This window comes from Delphinus delphis, chromosome 20 (genome assembly GCF_949987515.2).
Source record: "Delphinus delphis chromosome 20, mDelDel1.2, whole genome shotgun sequence".
NCBI lineage: Eukaryota > Metazoa > Chordata > Mammalia > Artiodactyla > Delphinidae > Delphinus > Delphinus delphis.
Genome location: NC_082702.1, coordinates 31599212 through 31617099, shown reverse-complemented (window position 1 = coordinate 31617099; position 17888 = coordinate 31599212). Strand labels below are relative to the sequence as shown.

The following is a 17888-nucleotide window of genomic DNA, read 5'->3' as shown; positions in this document are numbered from 1 at the left end:
CATTTTAGTGGATTGCAACCAACATTAAAAGGAGAACAAGAAGTAGAAAGAATAGAAAATACCAAAGTGCATCACTCATAGTAAGGATAAGGATTGTTTTGTGACACTTCAGTTTCACTCTGTTTGTTCCAAACCTCAATGTAAAATAGATTTCTTACTGTGGGTTGCAGTCTGAAAATGTTTGAAAGTCCCGGTCTACCAAAGAACCAACCAAAACACTGAAGACATGCTATTGAAAGCAAAGGAAGTGAGAGGTGGTTAAAAAAATTTGCATTGCTATGGAGGCTCAACGAGCCCCTGTATTCCCCCTGTAAGTGCTGTGGGTGGGGTGCCCACTCTCCTGATATCGGAGGGGGGAGGCGTGTTTAGGGGGTGCTCCCAGGAAAGGTCTGTAGAAACGGCCCAAATTCACACTCAGCACTCTGACTAAAATTTGTATACAAATCAAAGATTGAAATCTTAATTTGTTGTAATCAAGAGCAAAAGAAAACTTAAAAGGAATATGAAGCCACCAGAGAGTTTTCCAGACAGCTCCACCTGCTACTTCTCCAGCCCAGAAAAACAAAGCCCAGAGGACTTGTCTGATGGGAGTGGGGTCCAGATGAAATTTGGAAATCTACCAGCTTCTTCCATGAGATCATCAGATGCTACCACTTCAAGTGTGTTGGGGCGTGTGTCCTGTCCCCGTGGACAGGCGGGCACCCCCTGCATCCTGGCTTTGGGCAGGCGCAGACAAGCCCAGGGTTACTGGCAGTAAAAGGTGAGCACGTTTTCCTGGTTTCCTCGGATCAGGACGACCGGCGGTCTGAGGTCCTGGGACAGCGTCTCCAGCCAGGCCATGTAGAGCGAGCTCGGGCACTTCCCCTTCCTCCCTATGGGCAAGGTGCTGTGGGGCAGGAAGAAGCAGCAGATGGGGAATTACCAAGGGGCCTTCCCCACACGGCCCAGTTCCTGGTTTGCTTTCTGAACAGCGTCTCTGTGTATTGGCCCCTTCAGAGCTCTTTCTTCTCAGCCACCCTAAGAATGACCTGCTGCTCTCCTTGAAAGCATGACCTGAAACGTACCTTCAGCCGCAAAGCATTTCTTTTCTTTTTTTTTTGGCCGCGCCCCACAGTTTGTAGGATCTTAGTTCCACGACCAGATATCGAACCTGAGCCCCGGCAGTGAAAGCGCTGAGTCCTAACCACTGGACCGCCAGGGAACTCCCACAATGCATTTCTACACAAAGCCATGGCCTGCAAGGTCCCCATGATCTGGTCCCCACCAGCCTCCACAACCTCACCTCCCACCACCCGCAGCCTTGCTCACACCGCTACAGTCACAGAAGCTTCCTTTCCACTCCTGAAAAAAATGGCAAGCTTGCTCCTGCCCCAGGGCCTTGGCATGTGATGTTCTTTCCACCCAGAAGGCAGTGGCCCCAGCTCTTCACCGGGTTGGCTCCTTCGATTCCCTCAGGTCTTGGCTCAAGGGCACCTCCTTCTCTGATCACCCTCTTCGATAACATCTTCCCATCTCTCTTCATCATGTCACCCTGTTTCATTATCTTCATAGCACTTCACACTCTCAAATCCTATTTTTATTTATTTGTGTGTTGTCTGTCTCCCCCCACTAGACGTATGTTCGCTCACGAGCAGGCTGGGTCTGTCTTATCCGCCTGTGCCTAGAACACAGTCTGACACAGTGAGGCTGTATGCCACTCATCCGACCACTCAGGTCATGCCAGCCTCGCCTCTCCAGCTACACACCTGCCTGTGGCCACAACAAAGTGATATGTTCACGTGTTTCAGCTGAGCGGCCTGGTCCTGCTCCCTGCCCCGTAGGTAAGGCCCTGGGAGCAGGACTCCGTTGTCGCCTGGGGAGGGCCCCTTGTCCGAACTGCAATGCTGTGCAAATAACAACATGCCCTGGGAATGCTCTTCAGCCACATTTTCACGGCTATGTTGGGAAGTGACTTTTCTACCACACTGAGATTCCAAAGACACGTGGTGATGCCTGCAGCCGTCCTGCTCTTGGCTCTTGGAGGTGGCAGCATCGCAGCTGCCAGCTGGCGCTACGTGAAGCTGGGGCACCAGCACCTTACGTGGGACTGCATTTTGTTTTCCCGAAGTACATCCACAGGTACTATTTCATCTGAACCTCAGAACCACCCTGGGCAACAGGGCAGCCAGGAGGGTGCTGTGCGACACTGGGCTTCAGAGCCTGGCTCTGGGGTCAGAGAAGCTGTAGGAGTCATGGCTTTGCCACTCCCTCAGCCACGTGGCTTTGACAAATGGCTCACTGGCCCTGAGCCTCGGTTTTCTCTTCCCCGAAGTGAGAACACACATGCCTCCTTCATGGATGCTTGTAAGCTCTAACGAAAACCCAACTTAGGAAGGGTGTTGCACAGCAATGCTCGCACAGAGTAAGCACTTCACGGTGTCAGCAGTCCTGTCACCACGTATTACTATTTACCAGCTCGAGATGAGCAGCCAGTGAGTGGCAGAGCTGGGACTTGACCCGAGGTCCTGGGATCTTTCCATCCCAGCGGCCCCTGCTCACTGCAACTCCCACCTCCACTGAGAAGGTGAATTGAGGTCCCTAAACAGCTGTCCCTTATTTAAAATTCCATCCTCAAAGCTTCACTTGCCACAAACACTATCTTCCCTTAAAAAGCAAGGTCCCCAGGATGGGGGAACCCGGTGGGAACAAGGACATTCCATTAAGCCAGTGTCACTTTAGTTAGTAGACTGTGTTTATGTTTGTCTGGTGCCTTTCCAGGGAAACGGGAAGTGGGAATACGGAAAGCAAACTTTCCTGATTTAACAGTTACGCTAAAGGTTGGAAATGCCCTCCCGGAACTTCTACATCATTTTCCGGGACTGAATTCAAAAACTTCAAAGGCCACGAGGGGACTGGTGGCTGCGTTATCCAGGGCAGGGGACTCCCATAGCTCCTGCTGTGGCCTTTCCCTCCCGGAGCGGACCCTGTGCACCTGTCCATGCTACTGATTCCCTCGGCAATCTCCCCCAGTGCCAGCCAATGACACGCTCTATTTATGTTCACAGGATGTGTGTGCTGTAAGCGACTAATCTTTAGAAATAAAACTGCTCCAGAACAAAGGAGCTTCTTGTTTAGAACTGCATCTCTTAGCCACAAAGAAAGGCAGCCTTGGATCAAACCTAGATGCGGAAATATAACCGTGCTTCAGAATCAGCATCTCAGGCTTCAAAACCCAGTTGCCACTTGACAGCTGTGAGATCCCGGCAGGTGCTGAATTTCTCTGAGACTCAGTTTCCTCATCTCCTAAGTGTGTGCGCTGCGGAGGGGATGGGGGTAAAATAGAACCACTTCATAGCGTTTTGAAAATTAATAAGGCCCAGTGGGTTGGGATTTGGGGATTAGCAGATACAAACTATTATATGTAGAATGGATAAACAACAAGGTCCTACTGTATATAGCACAGGGAGCTATATTCAATATCCTGTGATAGGAACTTCCCTGGCGGTCCAGTGGTTAAGGCTTTGCCTTCCAGTGCAGGGGGTGTGGGTTCGATCTTTGGTTGGGGAGCTAAGATCCCACCCGTCTCGTGGCCAAAAAGCTAAACATAAAACAGAAGCAATACTGTAACAAATTCAATAAAGACTTTAAAAATGGTCCACATCAAAAAAAAAAAACTTAAAAAAAAGCCTATGATAAACCATAATGGAAAAGAATATGAAAAAGAATGTATATATATATGTATAACGTAATCACTTTGCTGTAGAGCAGAAATTAACACAACATTGTAAATCAACTATACTTCAAAATAAATGTTTAAAAATAAAAAAATAAAATTAATAAGGCCCAATGCCTTGAGTGTCATAGAGGCCCAACCGATAAAATGCAATGTCGATCACTGTTATTTTGACCACTACTATTTGGCTTTGAGGAGGGAGCCTTTATAGAAGAAAGAGGGGTCTAGACCCAAAAGTTATGCCAGAAGTAGGCTGTTAGTGTGGTCAAAGTTTGTTGGGCTGGTTACAAGGCTGCTTTATCAGCAGTGCAGGTTAAGTTGAGCTCAAATGTGGGCCGTTAATCAGATAAACTGCTGATTAGCAGACGGCAAACGAGCCAGTTCTGCCTCAAAGCTGCTCTAGAAAAGAGTCCAAGTGCGCTGACGTGCTGGAAAATGTGATTTTTGTCATTTCATGGAGGCTTGGGAGGGTTTTTTCATCCTCAGAATTTCTGGGAAATGCAGGCTCCTGGGCCCCACCCCAGGCCCTGATGTGGAAGGAATTGAGGAATTTGCCGTTTTCCACGGTCTCCCGGTGCTTCTGATGAAGGTGACCCTCAGAGTGAACTTTTACGGGCACGTCTCCGGGCTGGAGACTGAGCAGCGCAGCTGCTGCGCCCTCCCAGTGGATCTGGCTTGACAGCCAGGGCCCCTTTGGGCAACAGCTGCGGCTGCCGCCATGCGGTGGGACGCTGTGTGCAGGCCTCTTCTCTAAGGTGACTGGACTCCTGATTATTTGTATCAGCCAATCCCACAAAGACTGGTGGGTGGGGGACTGGTTTTCCCTATGAGATCCAGGGCATGGAGGAGTGGGAAGGGAGAAGTGACAGCAGGTAGTCACCTCCTTGGATGAAATTCCTCATCTTACTGCTTGAGAGATGGACTCATTTTAGCGGCGAATAAACTTAGAATCATAGCATGTTAGCGTGAAAAAGAATCTTGGAAATAATTTAGTTTAACTCTTCTCTATAATCAGGGAAACTGAGTCTCAGAGAAGGAGGGTTACCTGCCCAAGGCCACACAGCGTGCTGGTCGATGGCAGAGACAAAACGCAAATCTGTTTTGGAGGTGGCACTCAGGAAGAGGTGGTTTGGCACACCCACACCCCCTGGCTGGCACACAACAGGTACCACACCCAGGGAAAGTCGGAGAGCCATCCCAGGATGAAGCCATTGCCACCGTCTTGCCGTCTGACCCAGTCAATGGCCAGGCTAACCTGGCCCTCAAAACATTTTCTGCAAGATGTTAGCCAGAGGCTTGGAGATAAACCCACTTTCCTTATACCACAGTCCCCACATCAAAGGCAACACGAAGCACTTTCTTTGTACAAAAAATGATCTTCCTAAAAGCTCCAGGAAGCATGGCTTCATAGAGCCATCTTTGTGGGCAGCCACCTGTGCATTCACAAAATCCCCCACTGAGAAGGGTCCCAGGCTGGGCTTCATGCTCTGCTGTCACTATCTTGACATTCTTAATCCCTTTTGAACAAGGGGCCCCACCTTTTCATTGCACGCGGGGCCCTAGAAATCGCGTGCTCCATCTTGATTTCTGGGTATGAACAAACAGGTTCCACAGGCTTCCCTGCTGTCCTGCGGAATCCGGAATCCGCAGGTGGCTCACCCCAGGAAATGTCAGGTACTCCGCTTGGCAAATGCCCACATCGCCTCTTGAGCTGGGCCTTTCCCAGCCATGGTCTGCCACCCTGAGCCTCCCTGTGCCACTGTTACCTTCCCCTCATCTTCCACTCAGCCTCAGCCAATACCTGCCCTAGCGAGGCAGCTCCTAACCAGACACAAGCAGCAGCAACGGAAGCTCGAGGAGCTGACAGGCACGGAGACTGGAACAGCCAGGGCTGGGGCCGGGCTCTGCTTCCACTGCCTAGACCTGGCACCAACATCAATTGGGGGTGGCCGGTGGCCAAGGAGGGCTGGGTGGTTCCCAAACAACTAGGAATCGATTTTCTTCTGGAATGAGCTGGGTCGCCTTTGTCAAGCCAAGTTTGGTAGGAAAAAGCAGTGGATAAGGGAAAAGCGGTGGTGAGGGGAGTCGGTGAGATCCGGGACACTGGGGCCCCAAGACCTCTGCCAGCTGGCGCTCAGGCGAGGGGCATGGGGCAGATGCAGGCCCGGCCACGTGCTGAGAACCCACCCGGGCTGTGTTTACAGGAGCTTGGGGCCCTGCATCCTCACAGGGGAAGGCTTGGGTCCTCAGCCAGTGGCCACCCCTGCAGAGCTGACACCTTTGGGCTCGGCGACAGACTTCTCCTTCTGCAGGGCGCTACTTACATGATGACCAGAGCGGCATCCCGGGAGTAATCCAGCAGAATCTCGTTCAGCCTCACCTGCCGAAGGGACTGGGCGAGGAAAAGCCACGTGGTCACTTCCCATGTCTGGTGAGTGGTCCCGGCCAAGCCCAGTGGCCTCTTTGAACATCTCAAACCAGGTGTGTGAATTGTTGCCCCTAAATTATTATAGACTCTCCCACCCCCAAGAAGGTAAGTGAATGCCAAGCTCACCTCCTGGAGAAGCCCCCTGGGTGTTTCCCTCCTGACTTTATTACCATGACCAGCAGGATCATGGCAGGGAAGAACCCCTCACATGGCTGGGAAAGCTGGGTTCAAATCTCAGCCCTGAGGGTTCCTGGCAGAGAGCCTGAGCAGGTAACTCACCTCCCCGAGCGTCACTGTCCACAGCTGTGCAATGGGTACAACAGTGCCCTCTCCCGGGGAATTTGGGGAGGCCTGAGGGAGATAATCTATGCAAAAGCTCCAGGCCGAGGGGAAGCACTTGATCAGGCGGACTTGGAGCAGGGGTGGAGCTGCTCCACCTCTCCCGGAACAGAGTAGGCAAGAGCCTTCTGTGGACACTGATGCTTTACTCAGCATTTTCCAAGGAGCTGGGCAGCTGTGGGAGGGTCTGGGGTCTCAGGGCTGCTGGGTCAGGGAATTCCCCAAAGCTGGGGTGGGCGCTGGGTTGTGTGGGGCTCCCTCCCATACCAAGGCCTGTCTCCAAATTGTTCAGAAACGACTGACACTCAGGGTCTCATAGTGGACGGCCACCCCACGTGAGAGAATGGAAAACCGAGGGGAAGTGAGTTCACGTAAACGTCCCAAGGTCGGCATTTGGGTGGAATCATTCTTCGTTGTGGACCCGTCCGGTGGGGTGCAGGGTGTTTAGTAGCATCCAGGCCTCTACTCGCTAAATGACAGTAGCAATCCCGTCCCCCCCCCACCGGAGGTGACAGCCAAAAATGTCTCCAGAAGTCACCAGATGTCACACTGCCCCTCAGAACCACTGATGCAGAGCACACGGGGAGCAGAACTGTGGTCCCCAGGCCCCCAACTGCTCACCCTACCTAAAAATGGCCTTGGCAGCCACCATTCTCCTTTAGGCCCTATCAGCGTCCTGCAGATGCTGCCTGGGAAGCCGGGCGGGGTCTACAGCTAAGGGGAGAAGATCAGCCAGCTTTGCTGGCACACAGGACAAATTGTGCCTTGACCTTCACCACCTGCCTTATGCATCCCTTCCTGCACACATGGAGGAACAGGGGAGGGGAGGGAGAAGGACTCCGGGCAGTCCATTGCCACGGCCAGGGGGCGGTGACTCAAAATGGGCAGGGGGACCAGGCTCCCACGCCAAGGAGGCTCTGAGATCAACCACTGGGTCAGGGTCACCCGTCAGCCCGAGCATGTATGGCTTGAGGACACCTCAGAGGCTTGGGGCAGGGAGAGTAGAATCCAGGGTTGGGGAGGGGGTTAAGGAAGCCCAAAACAGATGGGGCACAGGTGCTGACCCTGGGGAGCCCCTGGACCCCCACCCCACACCAGCAAGGCCCTTCTCTCTCCTGCACCTTGATTCTATTCTTGTTAATCTCCTCATCCGAGATCTTCCAGGGGCAGTCCCGCCTCATCTCGGTGACCGTGGCCTCGTCTTTGAAACCATCATTCAGGCGGAAGGGCGCAATCATGTCCTCAAACCGCTTGGTGCTGGGGACAGAGAGAGCAAGTGAGACCAGGTGAGATGCCCGTTTCCAGGGGAATCAGGTCCTCAGAGGGAGATGGAAGTGGGTGCCACGGGGACATACATTTCAGGCTAAAACCCATTCTGACATTGCCTCTTACATCAAAGCAGCCTCTGTGTTGAATTCAGCACTGACGGGTGGGTCTGACTTTCAACAGAACTTCCACAAGTCGTCCACGAAGACCAACCTGTGATCCACCTCCATCCACCTGTCCATCCCCCAGGTATTTACTGAGCACTATTCTGTGCCAGGCTCTGTGCTACACAACAGTGAACAAACCAGACAACATACCCCATCCTCACAGAGCTCACGGTCTGCTGGGCAACAAATAAGCAAATAAATACAGATTGGAAGTATTATGAAGGCACAAACTGAGTACCGGGATGGGGACTAATTGGGCAGGAAGACCTCCCTGGACCCAAGGATGCCCGTCCTTCTGAAACCAGCTATGCACAGGGCAGGGGGTGCTGGAGCAAACAGAACTGAAGGTGCAAAGGCCCTGAGGCAGAAGCATGCTTGGGCTGTTTGAGGAGCAGCGAAGGAGCCCATGAGTCCGGAGCAAGGCAAGTGCGGGGGAGAATGGGATGCCAACCAGTGGAAGTCAGGTAAAGGAGAAAGAGCCAGCAAAGGATACTGAAAGGAGGACCACAGAGGTAGGTGGGAACCAGGAGAGGGTGGTGTCTTAGAAGCCAAAAGAAGGACTGTTTCAAGAAGGATCACTGTGTCAAATGCCGCTGAGAGGCAGAGAAAGATGAGGACAGCAGTGGGCTCTGCGGATCTGGTGGTGCGGAGGTCACGGCCGAGGCTGGAGAGCATGATTTCAGTGGAGCAGTGGGAGGGCAGCTAGACTGGAGTGAGCTGGAGAATGAGGGATGGGGAGGAAGCGGCCACAAAGAATGTAGCATCACTTTGGAGAAGGTTGGCTGTGCAAGGGAGGAGAGAAATGGTCCAGGAGGTGGAGGCAGATGTAGGGGCAAAGGGGGGCTTAAATATAATATGTGCTGGATGGGGTCTGCACGCTGGCTTGCGCTATCCTCTGCACTGAGGAAGGTCTTCCCCCATCTCTGTTCACGGCCTTTCTCAAGGCTCTGCTCCTCCACCAGCAGAGACGACCCTATATCCTCCTGTGCATTCTGGTCCCTGTCTGCAGCATTCTGATGGCTCTTGATATCCTCCCTACACCTAAGCCGGGGTAAACCCTGCAGGACAGGGCTGCAATTTACTCATCTCTGCCCCTGCAGCTCAAGCACAGCCCTGAGAGAATGGGAGAGTCAGTATACCCATCACTATTAAATAGTTCCTTTCTTCTTTTCTTGATTTCCTTCCCTCTCCAGGTAAACAAGGGCTAAAGAGGTCAGGACAGACCTTACTTTATTGAGAAGATAGAGTCCTGGAAAACCTCACATAGACAGATTGAGATAAAACAATCCTATTGTAAATGTCTTCTTTTAAGAATATAAAATTGAACCATTAGGAGAGTAAATCATCCCTTCTTGCCCCACAATTGAGCCCTGATACAAATTCACACAGGAGTTTGCTTAAAGTCCACCAACTTGCCATTGCATGGGCAGGCAGGGGGAGTGGTCCCTCAGACCATTAGACATCTTCCCCCCTCCAAGTGCCAGTGGGTTAACATAACATCAGGGGCCGCAGCTGCCATGTTTCTGCCTCAGGGCCTTTGCACCTTCCGTTCTGTTTGCTCCAGCATCCCTCAGCCCCGTGGAGGGGACGTGCCTCTGACATGGCCCCTGCAGAAGGAGCTACCCTTTAGCTGTGTATTTCGGGGCATATGATTCTGCCATTCCTGGCCACAGCTAACTGGACCAAAGGTAGCCAAGAAATAGGCCTTCCAGTGGACTTTACCTTAGCTTGGCAGGAAGGGATGAGCTGGGCCAGTCACAGTCCCTTTTTTAGGCACTTAAATTAAGCAATGCCCAGAGAAGGAAGGAGGCAGCTTGTAGCGGACTGGGACTGCAGGGAAAGTTCGAGACGCAGAAAGAGCTCGGAAGCTACAAGCAGGCAGAAGCCACAAATCTGAAGAAAACCAGTGGAGGTAAAATCAGCCTTTTGTGAATAGCAAGCAGTCTGGGTTCCTGAAGTGTGAAGCTGGAGACTCCCTCAGCCCCCAGGTCTGTGGGGTAGGTTGGGGGGGGGGGTCCCTGGCAGACGAAACACCGGCTTCTGCTGGAGGGGCAGGATAGCCATGATTTGTACCAGTAAGAGCTTCAAAAACACTTGGTGTGTGATAAAGCGTAAATGTGAACATTCTTTGGCCTCCCGCCCAGGTGTGTTTCTGGCAAAGACCACAGCTCTGATATGCAAAGGACCAGCAGGCAGGGGGAAGAAACACAAACAGAAATTAACGGCTGCACACTCGACCCTTCCTCTTTCTTTCCGTGAGCCCAGTCTAGGTGGGGGCAGGAAGGACCATGTCCTTGCCCTTGGCTCACCAGAGAGAAAGGGCCGACCCTTCTGCCTGGAACCCCCAGCACAGAAAACTCACTGCTCAGCCTGCGGCTTCTGGTTGATGTCGGGAAGGATGTGAACTTCGTGGAATCCCAGCCGGAACTTGCTCAGCAGAGAAATGATCCTGGGAGATGGAGATTTTTTTTTTTTAAATGTATTCATTCATTCAATGAGTTTTTATTGAGCTCCTGTGGAGGATATAGCAGCAAGCAAAACAAACCCTGCCCTCGGGGAGTTTACATTCTAACCTGGGAGGAGGGCAGACAATAAATAAATATTGATAAAGCAGGTCAGGTGATGATGAGTGACATGGGAAGGGAGTTGTCCTGAGTATCTGGTGGCCACCTCTGGACTAGGGCGCCTCACATTTTAATGTCTGAGCACCTGCTGGGGTGTTACAGTGCAGATTCTGATCCAGCTGGTCTGGGCTGGGACCTGGGATTCTGCATTTCTCACCAGCTCCCAGGTTATGTGAGGCCTGCTGTTTCACCGGCCACACTTTGAGAAGGAAGGGTCTAAGGGACGGGAGGCGAACTGCAGGAAACTCCTCAGGTGGCTGAGGAAACAGAGAACACACATGAACTAAGTACAGAACCAGGAGCAGCAAGCCAGACGGCCCTGACTTTGCATCCACAGGGAGGAGACGCCAACTGTGGTTTGCGGCAGTCAGGGAAGGCTTCACAGAGGAGTTGGTGATCTGGCTGGATGGTGAATGGTGGGTAAGACTTATAGGCCAAAGAGGGTGTCCGCACTGGAATCACTCAAGGAGCCTTCCAAATAGTACACGTGCCTCGGCCCTAGCCCCCACATTGCATCAGAATCCCGGGGCAGGACACAGCGTTGGTGATGCCCCAGGACTAGGTGGTGGGGAGTGAGCACCCCAGGAGGGGAGTCCAAATGACCAAAGACATGGGGGTGCAGGGGATGGTGTGGAGCATGCTAGGGGACAAAAAGGAGATAAGCCCGAAGGAGCAGGCTGGGGCCCATCTGTCAAGCCACTGCTGGTCCCTGAACTTGGGAGTGAACTTAGGAATGCAGAGCTGTGGGCAAACATCTTGGTGTGCGGTGCTGGTTGGCAGGCCTGGGCAGCGCCTGGGTGGAGGCAGTCATGAGGAAGGCAGAGGACGTGGCCTGGTCAAGAGTCAGCTGGGGGACAGAGGAGATTTCACACCCTTTGCTTGAAAGACATCCTGTGACCCCACAGTGCTGCAGCCTTGAACTAAACTAAACCTGCTGAACCCAGCTTTCAGTTGGAGCTGGAACAGGAAGCCGAGAGGGCAAAGCAGCCTTCGAGGTGTGTTTACCTTTTGGAGAGCACAGGGAAGCTGATGCTGCGTCTCCCAGGCAGTGCTCTCCTCTGCATTGCTGAGAAGGGCCCTCCGGTATAGAAGTTCTCAGTGGGGGATGAGGACAACGCGATGGGATTGCTGGTCACCCTTAACTCACGCAGTGGGTGATTCAGAAGGGGTCGTGGGGATGTGGTCCTGGCATAGGACTAAAGTGGCACAAGCCACGGGGTCCTGACCCTGGGGCGTCATGGCGGGCACTAAAGGCTGGGCAGGGTTTTCTCTCTGGTTAATTAACTGCATGATTTGAGGCAAGCCACCCACCCCGTCCTTCCTAGCCCGGCTGCACCCTCCAGCAGTCCTCCATCCTACGACCTTAGACCTCACTTGACCTTGCTCTAAAGAATCAGGTGCCCAAATCTAGGCACATATGTGCCACCTGCCCAATTCCTGCCACCTCCACACCTGTGTACCTGCCTACTATTTACTTCCTTCTCAGCTTAAGTCAACTCACATTCTTACTTAGATACATCCTGAAAGGAAATTGTCATCACAATTTAAACGGAAAACCAGCATCTCTTGCCAGAAAGACATGACCAATAAAGCCAGTAAACCAATGTCACTAAATTCTGGTGGATCCCATTTCCTGCCGAGCACTCCAGCCAGGCCTGCTTCCTCTTGTTTAGACAGAGAATCAGCCACAGAACTGGAGAATTAAGTCACTTCTCACCAAGAGATTCTTCAGGATTTTCCGCCCCTTATCCTGGCCACTGAAGTCACCTCTGGTCTCACCACAGGCAGCAACCCAAGCTTGGGGGGACTTTGCCCTGAAAGATTCTAAGCTCCGCCTCATTTCTGAGGAGGAGGGACCTTCTCCATCCTTCATTTCACACAAATCTCCTTGAGGTTTGTGGGTTTAAAATTTAACAGCTCTCCCTGTCATGGCCAGGACTAGGGCATGTGCATCTTATTAAAGGGGGACAGGACACCAAAACCACCTCTGAAATGGAGAGAAACCTGCTCCTGCCCAGAGCTTCCTCACCATGGCTGTGACCTGAGAGGGGCAAGCCCCCGGGGGCAGTGGAGTGGGGGAGGCAGGCTGGGGCAGTGCTGGGGTGACACCTACCGCTCCCGCGTGACCCACACAGTGCCCCCCACTTACGCCTTTCTCTCCTGGTCCAGCCTGTTGATCTGGCCCCCCACGAACACGCGGGTCCTGCATTTATTCCATCTCTTCTTGCGGCCGAGGAGATAGGGGATGAGGAGGGTGAGGCCTGGCAAGGAGGGTCTCATGAGTCAAGAGGAAAATGCTCTCAGGATCCAGCCCTCTCTGAGTTCCTGCCCTGCTCTGCCACTAGCAAACCGCTTCCCCTCTCTGGACCTCAGTGTACCCACCTCTGTAATGAGTGTGTCAGACTAAACCAAGGGTGAAACGCGAGGCTCTGTGGGCTGGGGTTTATGTGGCCTGCACAATGCTTTTAAACAAGTGAGCTGGCATTTAACAATTGGGATATTTCACACGTAAATCTAGATCGCTGTCACTTATCACTGTGTAATCCACAAATGACCTCACTACTCTGTGCCTCAGTTTCCTTATTTGTAAACGGGGTTAATAATCGTTCCTACCTGGGGATTGCATTAGGTTAACCCATGCAAGCACTTAGTGTCAAGCATACAGTAAGTGCTCATTCAATACTATCTATCACATCCTATATACAATAGGATATATCTTACTGGAACAGAACATTTTCTCTGTATCTAGGACTCAATCAGGGTGGGAACAATAAAGCTGAGAATGATATGCTTTAAGAAAAATGGGAGAGAGTATTTTTCTTTGGGAAGTGAAGGATATCCCTACAGCTTTCCTGTGCACCAGGCCATCTCTCCCATTTATGTCATGTGCCTGTGACCCCAAGGGCCTGTCCAGTCTGAAGGTTCCACCTCATGTTGACCTCAGCTGCTCCCCTAAGTCTCCCATTTTATAGTTGAAAAGCATGGGGCCAAGAGAGGAGCCCAGCCAGGCTCCTGTGAGCCCAGGGGCCCCTATTTCCCTTTGCTGGGCTCCAAGGTCCCACCAGAAGCCTTGTCGAGAGTGACCAGGAGGGGCATGCTGAGAGAGTAAGTTATAGAGGGGAGACGGCTGGGGGGATCTGGCATCCTGGGGGCGCTGACCTCCATCGTCGAATAGCCAGTAGATGTCAATGGTCTTCTTTCCCTGCTCCGACTGGAAGATGGTGCTGGCCTGCTCTTCCTGCACCAGGCCCTCGGGGTCCACTGCGGGAGCAGAGGGGCAGGTCACATGGGAGCAGAGCCCATCCAAATACCCGAGTGTGTCTGAAAACAGAGCGAGCTGCCCTGGGAGGTGGGCTTGCCGTCACTGGGGCTGTGCACGTGGTGGCCGGAAGCCCCTGCTGCAGGCATGCACTGGGGGACTGGCCCAGAGCACCACCAATGGGCCCTCCTGATGCCGAGACTCAAGGAGCAGGGACCCGGGATGGGCAGGGCTGGGATGCACCCCTCCCCTGCCCCCAGCTTCTCTCTCCTGGGATTCTGGTTGGCACTGGGGGGTTGGGGTCATTCTCTTAACAACTCCACTGTGCCCCTCACAGATGCGCACAGGATGCCCCCAGCTTCTGCACTGCAGGTTCCCCTGCCTGCCAGAGAATCGCTGCCCCTCCCGGTTGGAGCCTGGCCAGGGGGGCCTCGGAGGGGTTGGGACTTGGGCTCCAGAGCTCACTGGGTGGGGGTCCCATGATGCCTGGGCACTGAATTCTCCAGCAGGGCTGGCAGTCTTTATCCTGCTCCCCGCCCCACCCCCCGACTCCCTGTTGCTTAATCCCAGGGGTCTCAGGCACCACTGTCACGAGCAAAAACCTCCTGCCCTTGCCCAAGTTCCCCGATGGCCCGTCACTAGCTGCTCCCAGGGTGAGAGCGCCCTGAGCCTCTGAGTGGGTGGGACTGACCCGTGCCGGAGACAGACGGCCTGGCTCCACTGGCTCTGGCTTCCTTGCCATCCTCCGCTGGGTCAAACACGGGGTTAACTGCAAAAAAGGGGGAGCTCTGTTCCCAGGCTCTCCTGCCTGGGGCTCTTCCGGGCTCCCCCTTACCCTGGGAAGAAGGTCCTGACTCTCAGCTTCCACAGATCTGGCCTCTGCCTCCTTTCATGCTTCGGCCCCACCCGGCTTCCTTCTGCTGCTCAGACAGGCTACGCTCCTTCCCACCAGGCCTCAGTGGTGGGTGGCGTGGTGAATGGTCCCTGGGCCGGGAGCCCTCTTTCCCCAGCCCTCCCCTTCTAGCCACAAGCCCCCTCCCCAGAGAGGCCCTCCTGCCCGCGTGCCCTGTGTTGGCCTCCTCAGGACACCTCCTCAGGATGCTGTCGCTGCCTGAAGTGAGTCCAGTGTCCGTGTGTTTCCCGCCTGAATGTCAGCTCCTCAAGGGCAGACTTTGTTTTGCTCCCTGCTGCACGCCCAGCGCCTAGAGCAGCCTCGGTCAGGAGTGTGGCCACTGCTCTGTAAATTCTGGTTGCATAAATATTCAGTGAACTACTGCTGGGTGCCAGGCATGCCCTCGGTGACCTGGATGAACAAGATTCAGGCCAGCCTGCGGCGTTCACACCTCCCGGTTCCCTCAGCACTGCCTCCCCGTTTGTCTTCATATGCGTTCTTTCTTTCACACCTCTAAAAGTTACTCATTCAGATCTGCCTGTTTACATGTGACTTTACATGTAACATATCCCTACTCAGTGCCCCAATCCTGGTTTTGGAGACCAAAACACCCAGTTTTCATGGCCTTTCCGGGTGTGTTTTCATACTCTGTTGTCTTTACGTGACCCTCTCTCACCCCTCTTTTCCTTTTTCCTGGCTATTAAATCCTCTTTATCCCACTGGCTACAAAAGTTCTTATCGTGATTCGGGGACCTCTGAGGTCCAGTTCTGGTTCTGGCCCCAGCTGGAAGTAAGACCCTGAGCTCGTCACATCCCCTTTCTGGACCTCGGTTTCTCCATTTAGAAACCTGATGATCTACATCAAAAGCTGACTTTCTAGGAGTCTGTGACCTTTTATTTACTAATTTCCCCCTGTCTTCCCTGTACCACTTTAAAAAAATGTGTTCTAGAACTTCCTGATATCCTGCTCTGATTTTGATGGGGTGTCAAGAAGGTGGGGTGTGTACTCACTGTGCGCCTGCATCACCTTCGAGATGTTGAGCCCCTCACGCATCCTCATGACACACACACTGTAGTTGAAATCAAACGCGTCACTGCAAAGAGAGGAGGTGGGGTCAGCCTCCCCTTGGCCCCAGCCCCCAGCAGGCCAGGTGTCTAGAGCTGACCCTGCCTCCCCCCATACCCTTCCTCCTCTCTGGGCCTCAGTCTCCCCATCTGTATAATGTGCAGGCAGGACTGGAAAGGCCCCCAGGACCTGTCTAGCTCTACCGTCTGTGGCACTATGGATCCTACAGACCCTGTACTTGGGGAAAGCTGAGGCAGGCCAGTCTTAGGGCCAGGCCCTGTCCTCCTGATACATGCAGCTACTCCTCACAACTCTGCCAGCAGAGGTGGGGATAGGAATTACTCTCTCCATTTGGCAGATGCAAAACCTGAGTTTTAGGGAGTAACTTGCCCATGACACACACTAAGGAAGTGGCCAACTGGGATTAGAATTAAATAGCTGAGGCTGGAAACCCTGAGGACAGGTATGCACACAAGAATGGCCTCGCTCATGAAGACATCAATAGGTTGTCTATATAAATGTCTACAAGGTTCCTACCCCACAAGTATATTTACTGCCTGGTTGACACAGTGCCCAAGAACCCACCGCTAGGGCTAATCTAATAGGCTAAGCACTGCCCTCTCTGGACTCCTTTAACTACACATCACTGGGACAGGGGCCTTTCAGGCCCCAGCAATTTGGAGTTTCGGTGTGTTGAAGCTGCGGGTTCCTGAAAAGCAGGTATACACCGCCTCCTATTGTAATTTTGTTAGAGGCAGTGAGATGCACTGCTCAGAGTCATATAGCTGGTTCACAGCAGACCTGGAAGCAGGGCCCAGGTCCCCAACACTCAGCCTCGCGTTCTTTAAATGCTCCTGCACACTGCCTCTCTGTACCACGTCAATGCAGAAAACAACTCAGGGAGGCATTTTCTGGACCTTGCACAGCAAGAGCTGAAGGAGAAAGAGTTTGGAGTTAACCCTAAAATCCCTAGGGAGTTTATCCCCCTGGTCCCATCTCCCAAGCTTGTCGCCTCCTCGGAGGCCTGGTTTCAGAGGTACCACCTCACAGCTTGAGAGCTGGCCATCTGCAGGTCTTCTGAAGCCTCCAGGTGGACACAAGATTTTCACCTAAAAACCCACATTTTCATCTTCTCTGAAAAACTAGATCTAGCAACACCGGGCCCACATTTCTGCCTGGGCACGATTAGCTGGAGCCAAATAGCAGCTGTTCTCTCCAGTTTGCCACAATCCCCACTGTTCCCTAATGCCCATTCTGGGCCCACTTCACTGTGTTACCTGCCTGTTTCTGCTGATCTTGGTGTCTATGACTCACAGGTCAGAGTGGGGAACCCTCAGACTGTCTTTTTCTTCCTCAGCTTCAAACCAGTGGACTCAGCTTCTTACAGCACCCACTGTTTCCCCCTCTACTTCCCAAGGCCCAGGAAACTCCAAAGGCCCAAATTGAGAGACCACAGGCTCTGCCTCCCTCATGCCCTCACTCACTGCAGGATGCCGATGTAGTCTTCCACTGTGGCCGGGTGAGCTGACTGCCAGTTCTTCTTGAACCCGACCACCAGAATGTTGGGCTTCATCCTCCCGAGACCTGCAGCCTGCCGTGGGTGGGGGGGGGAGGGGATGAGGTGAGGAACCAGGCCTCAGGCCCCACGGGGCTCTGTTCTGTGACTAGGGTGGGGCTCCGTCTCAGCCCCAGCTGTCCTCTCTGCCATGTCATGGGGGCTTAGGAAACACATCTGCCAGTTCAGGGTCCTGTCTGCCTGGACACACCCACGAGAAAGGTGAAGCTACAGCCAGAGTTATTCCCCTGCGGCCTCTCCAAGCCGGGGCCAGCGGCTGGACTGTCCCATAAGTTCTGGATTATCCCAGCTCCAGCTTTTCTAGTAAATTATTTCTTATAACAAGGGACTTGAATTTGGATGTCAAGCTTGGAGTATTCCTGGGTCATCTAATTCTTACATATTTTATAGTTCTCTTTTTTTTCATGTTAAAATTTTTTTTTTACTTTTTGAGGTGAAACTTACGTAACAGAAAATCAACCATTTAAAAGTGTATAATTCAGTGGCGCTTAGTATACTTAAAATATTGTGCAATCATAACTTCGACCTACTCTCCAAATATTTTTATAATCCCAAAAGG

General features: G+C 52.9%; 1 protein-coding gene across 4 annotated transcripts in view; it reads right to left on the bottom strand.

Moving 5' to 3' along the window:
* SLC12A3 (solute carrier family 12 member 3) overlaps positions 1-17888 on the bottom strand; it is a 36753-nt gene continuing 18865 nt past the window's right edge. For 2 of the 4 annotated variants that reach the window (XM_060000255.1, XM_060000256.1), the window contains exons 18-27: positions 17238-17344; positions 15699-15781; positions 14517-14564; positions 14398-14400; positions 13696-13797; positions 12686-12797; positions 10275-10361; positions 7601-7736; positions 6037-6104; positions 1-886 (exon numbers count right to left, since the gene is read on the bottom strand). In XM_060000255.1, coding sequence (XP_059856238.1) covers positions 745-886; positions 6037-6104; positions 7601-7736; positions 10275-10361; positions 12686-12797; positions 13696-13797; positions 14398-14400; positions 14517-14564; positions 15699-15781; positions 17238-17344 — 888 coding nt within the window. In that variant the 3' untranslated portion in view covers positions 1-744. Of the gene's footprint in view, positions 887-6036; positions 6105-7600; positions 7737-10274; positions 10362-12685; positions 12798-13695; positions 13798-14397; positions 14401-14486; positions 14565-15698; positions 15782-17237; positions 17345-17888 lie in introns of all 4 variants that reach the window. The other 2 variants (XM_060000253.1, XM_060000254.1) reach the window with 1 other exon arrangement.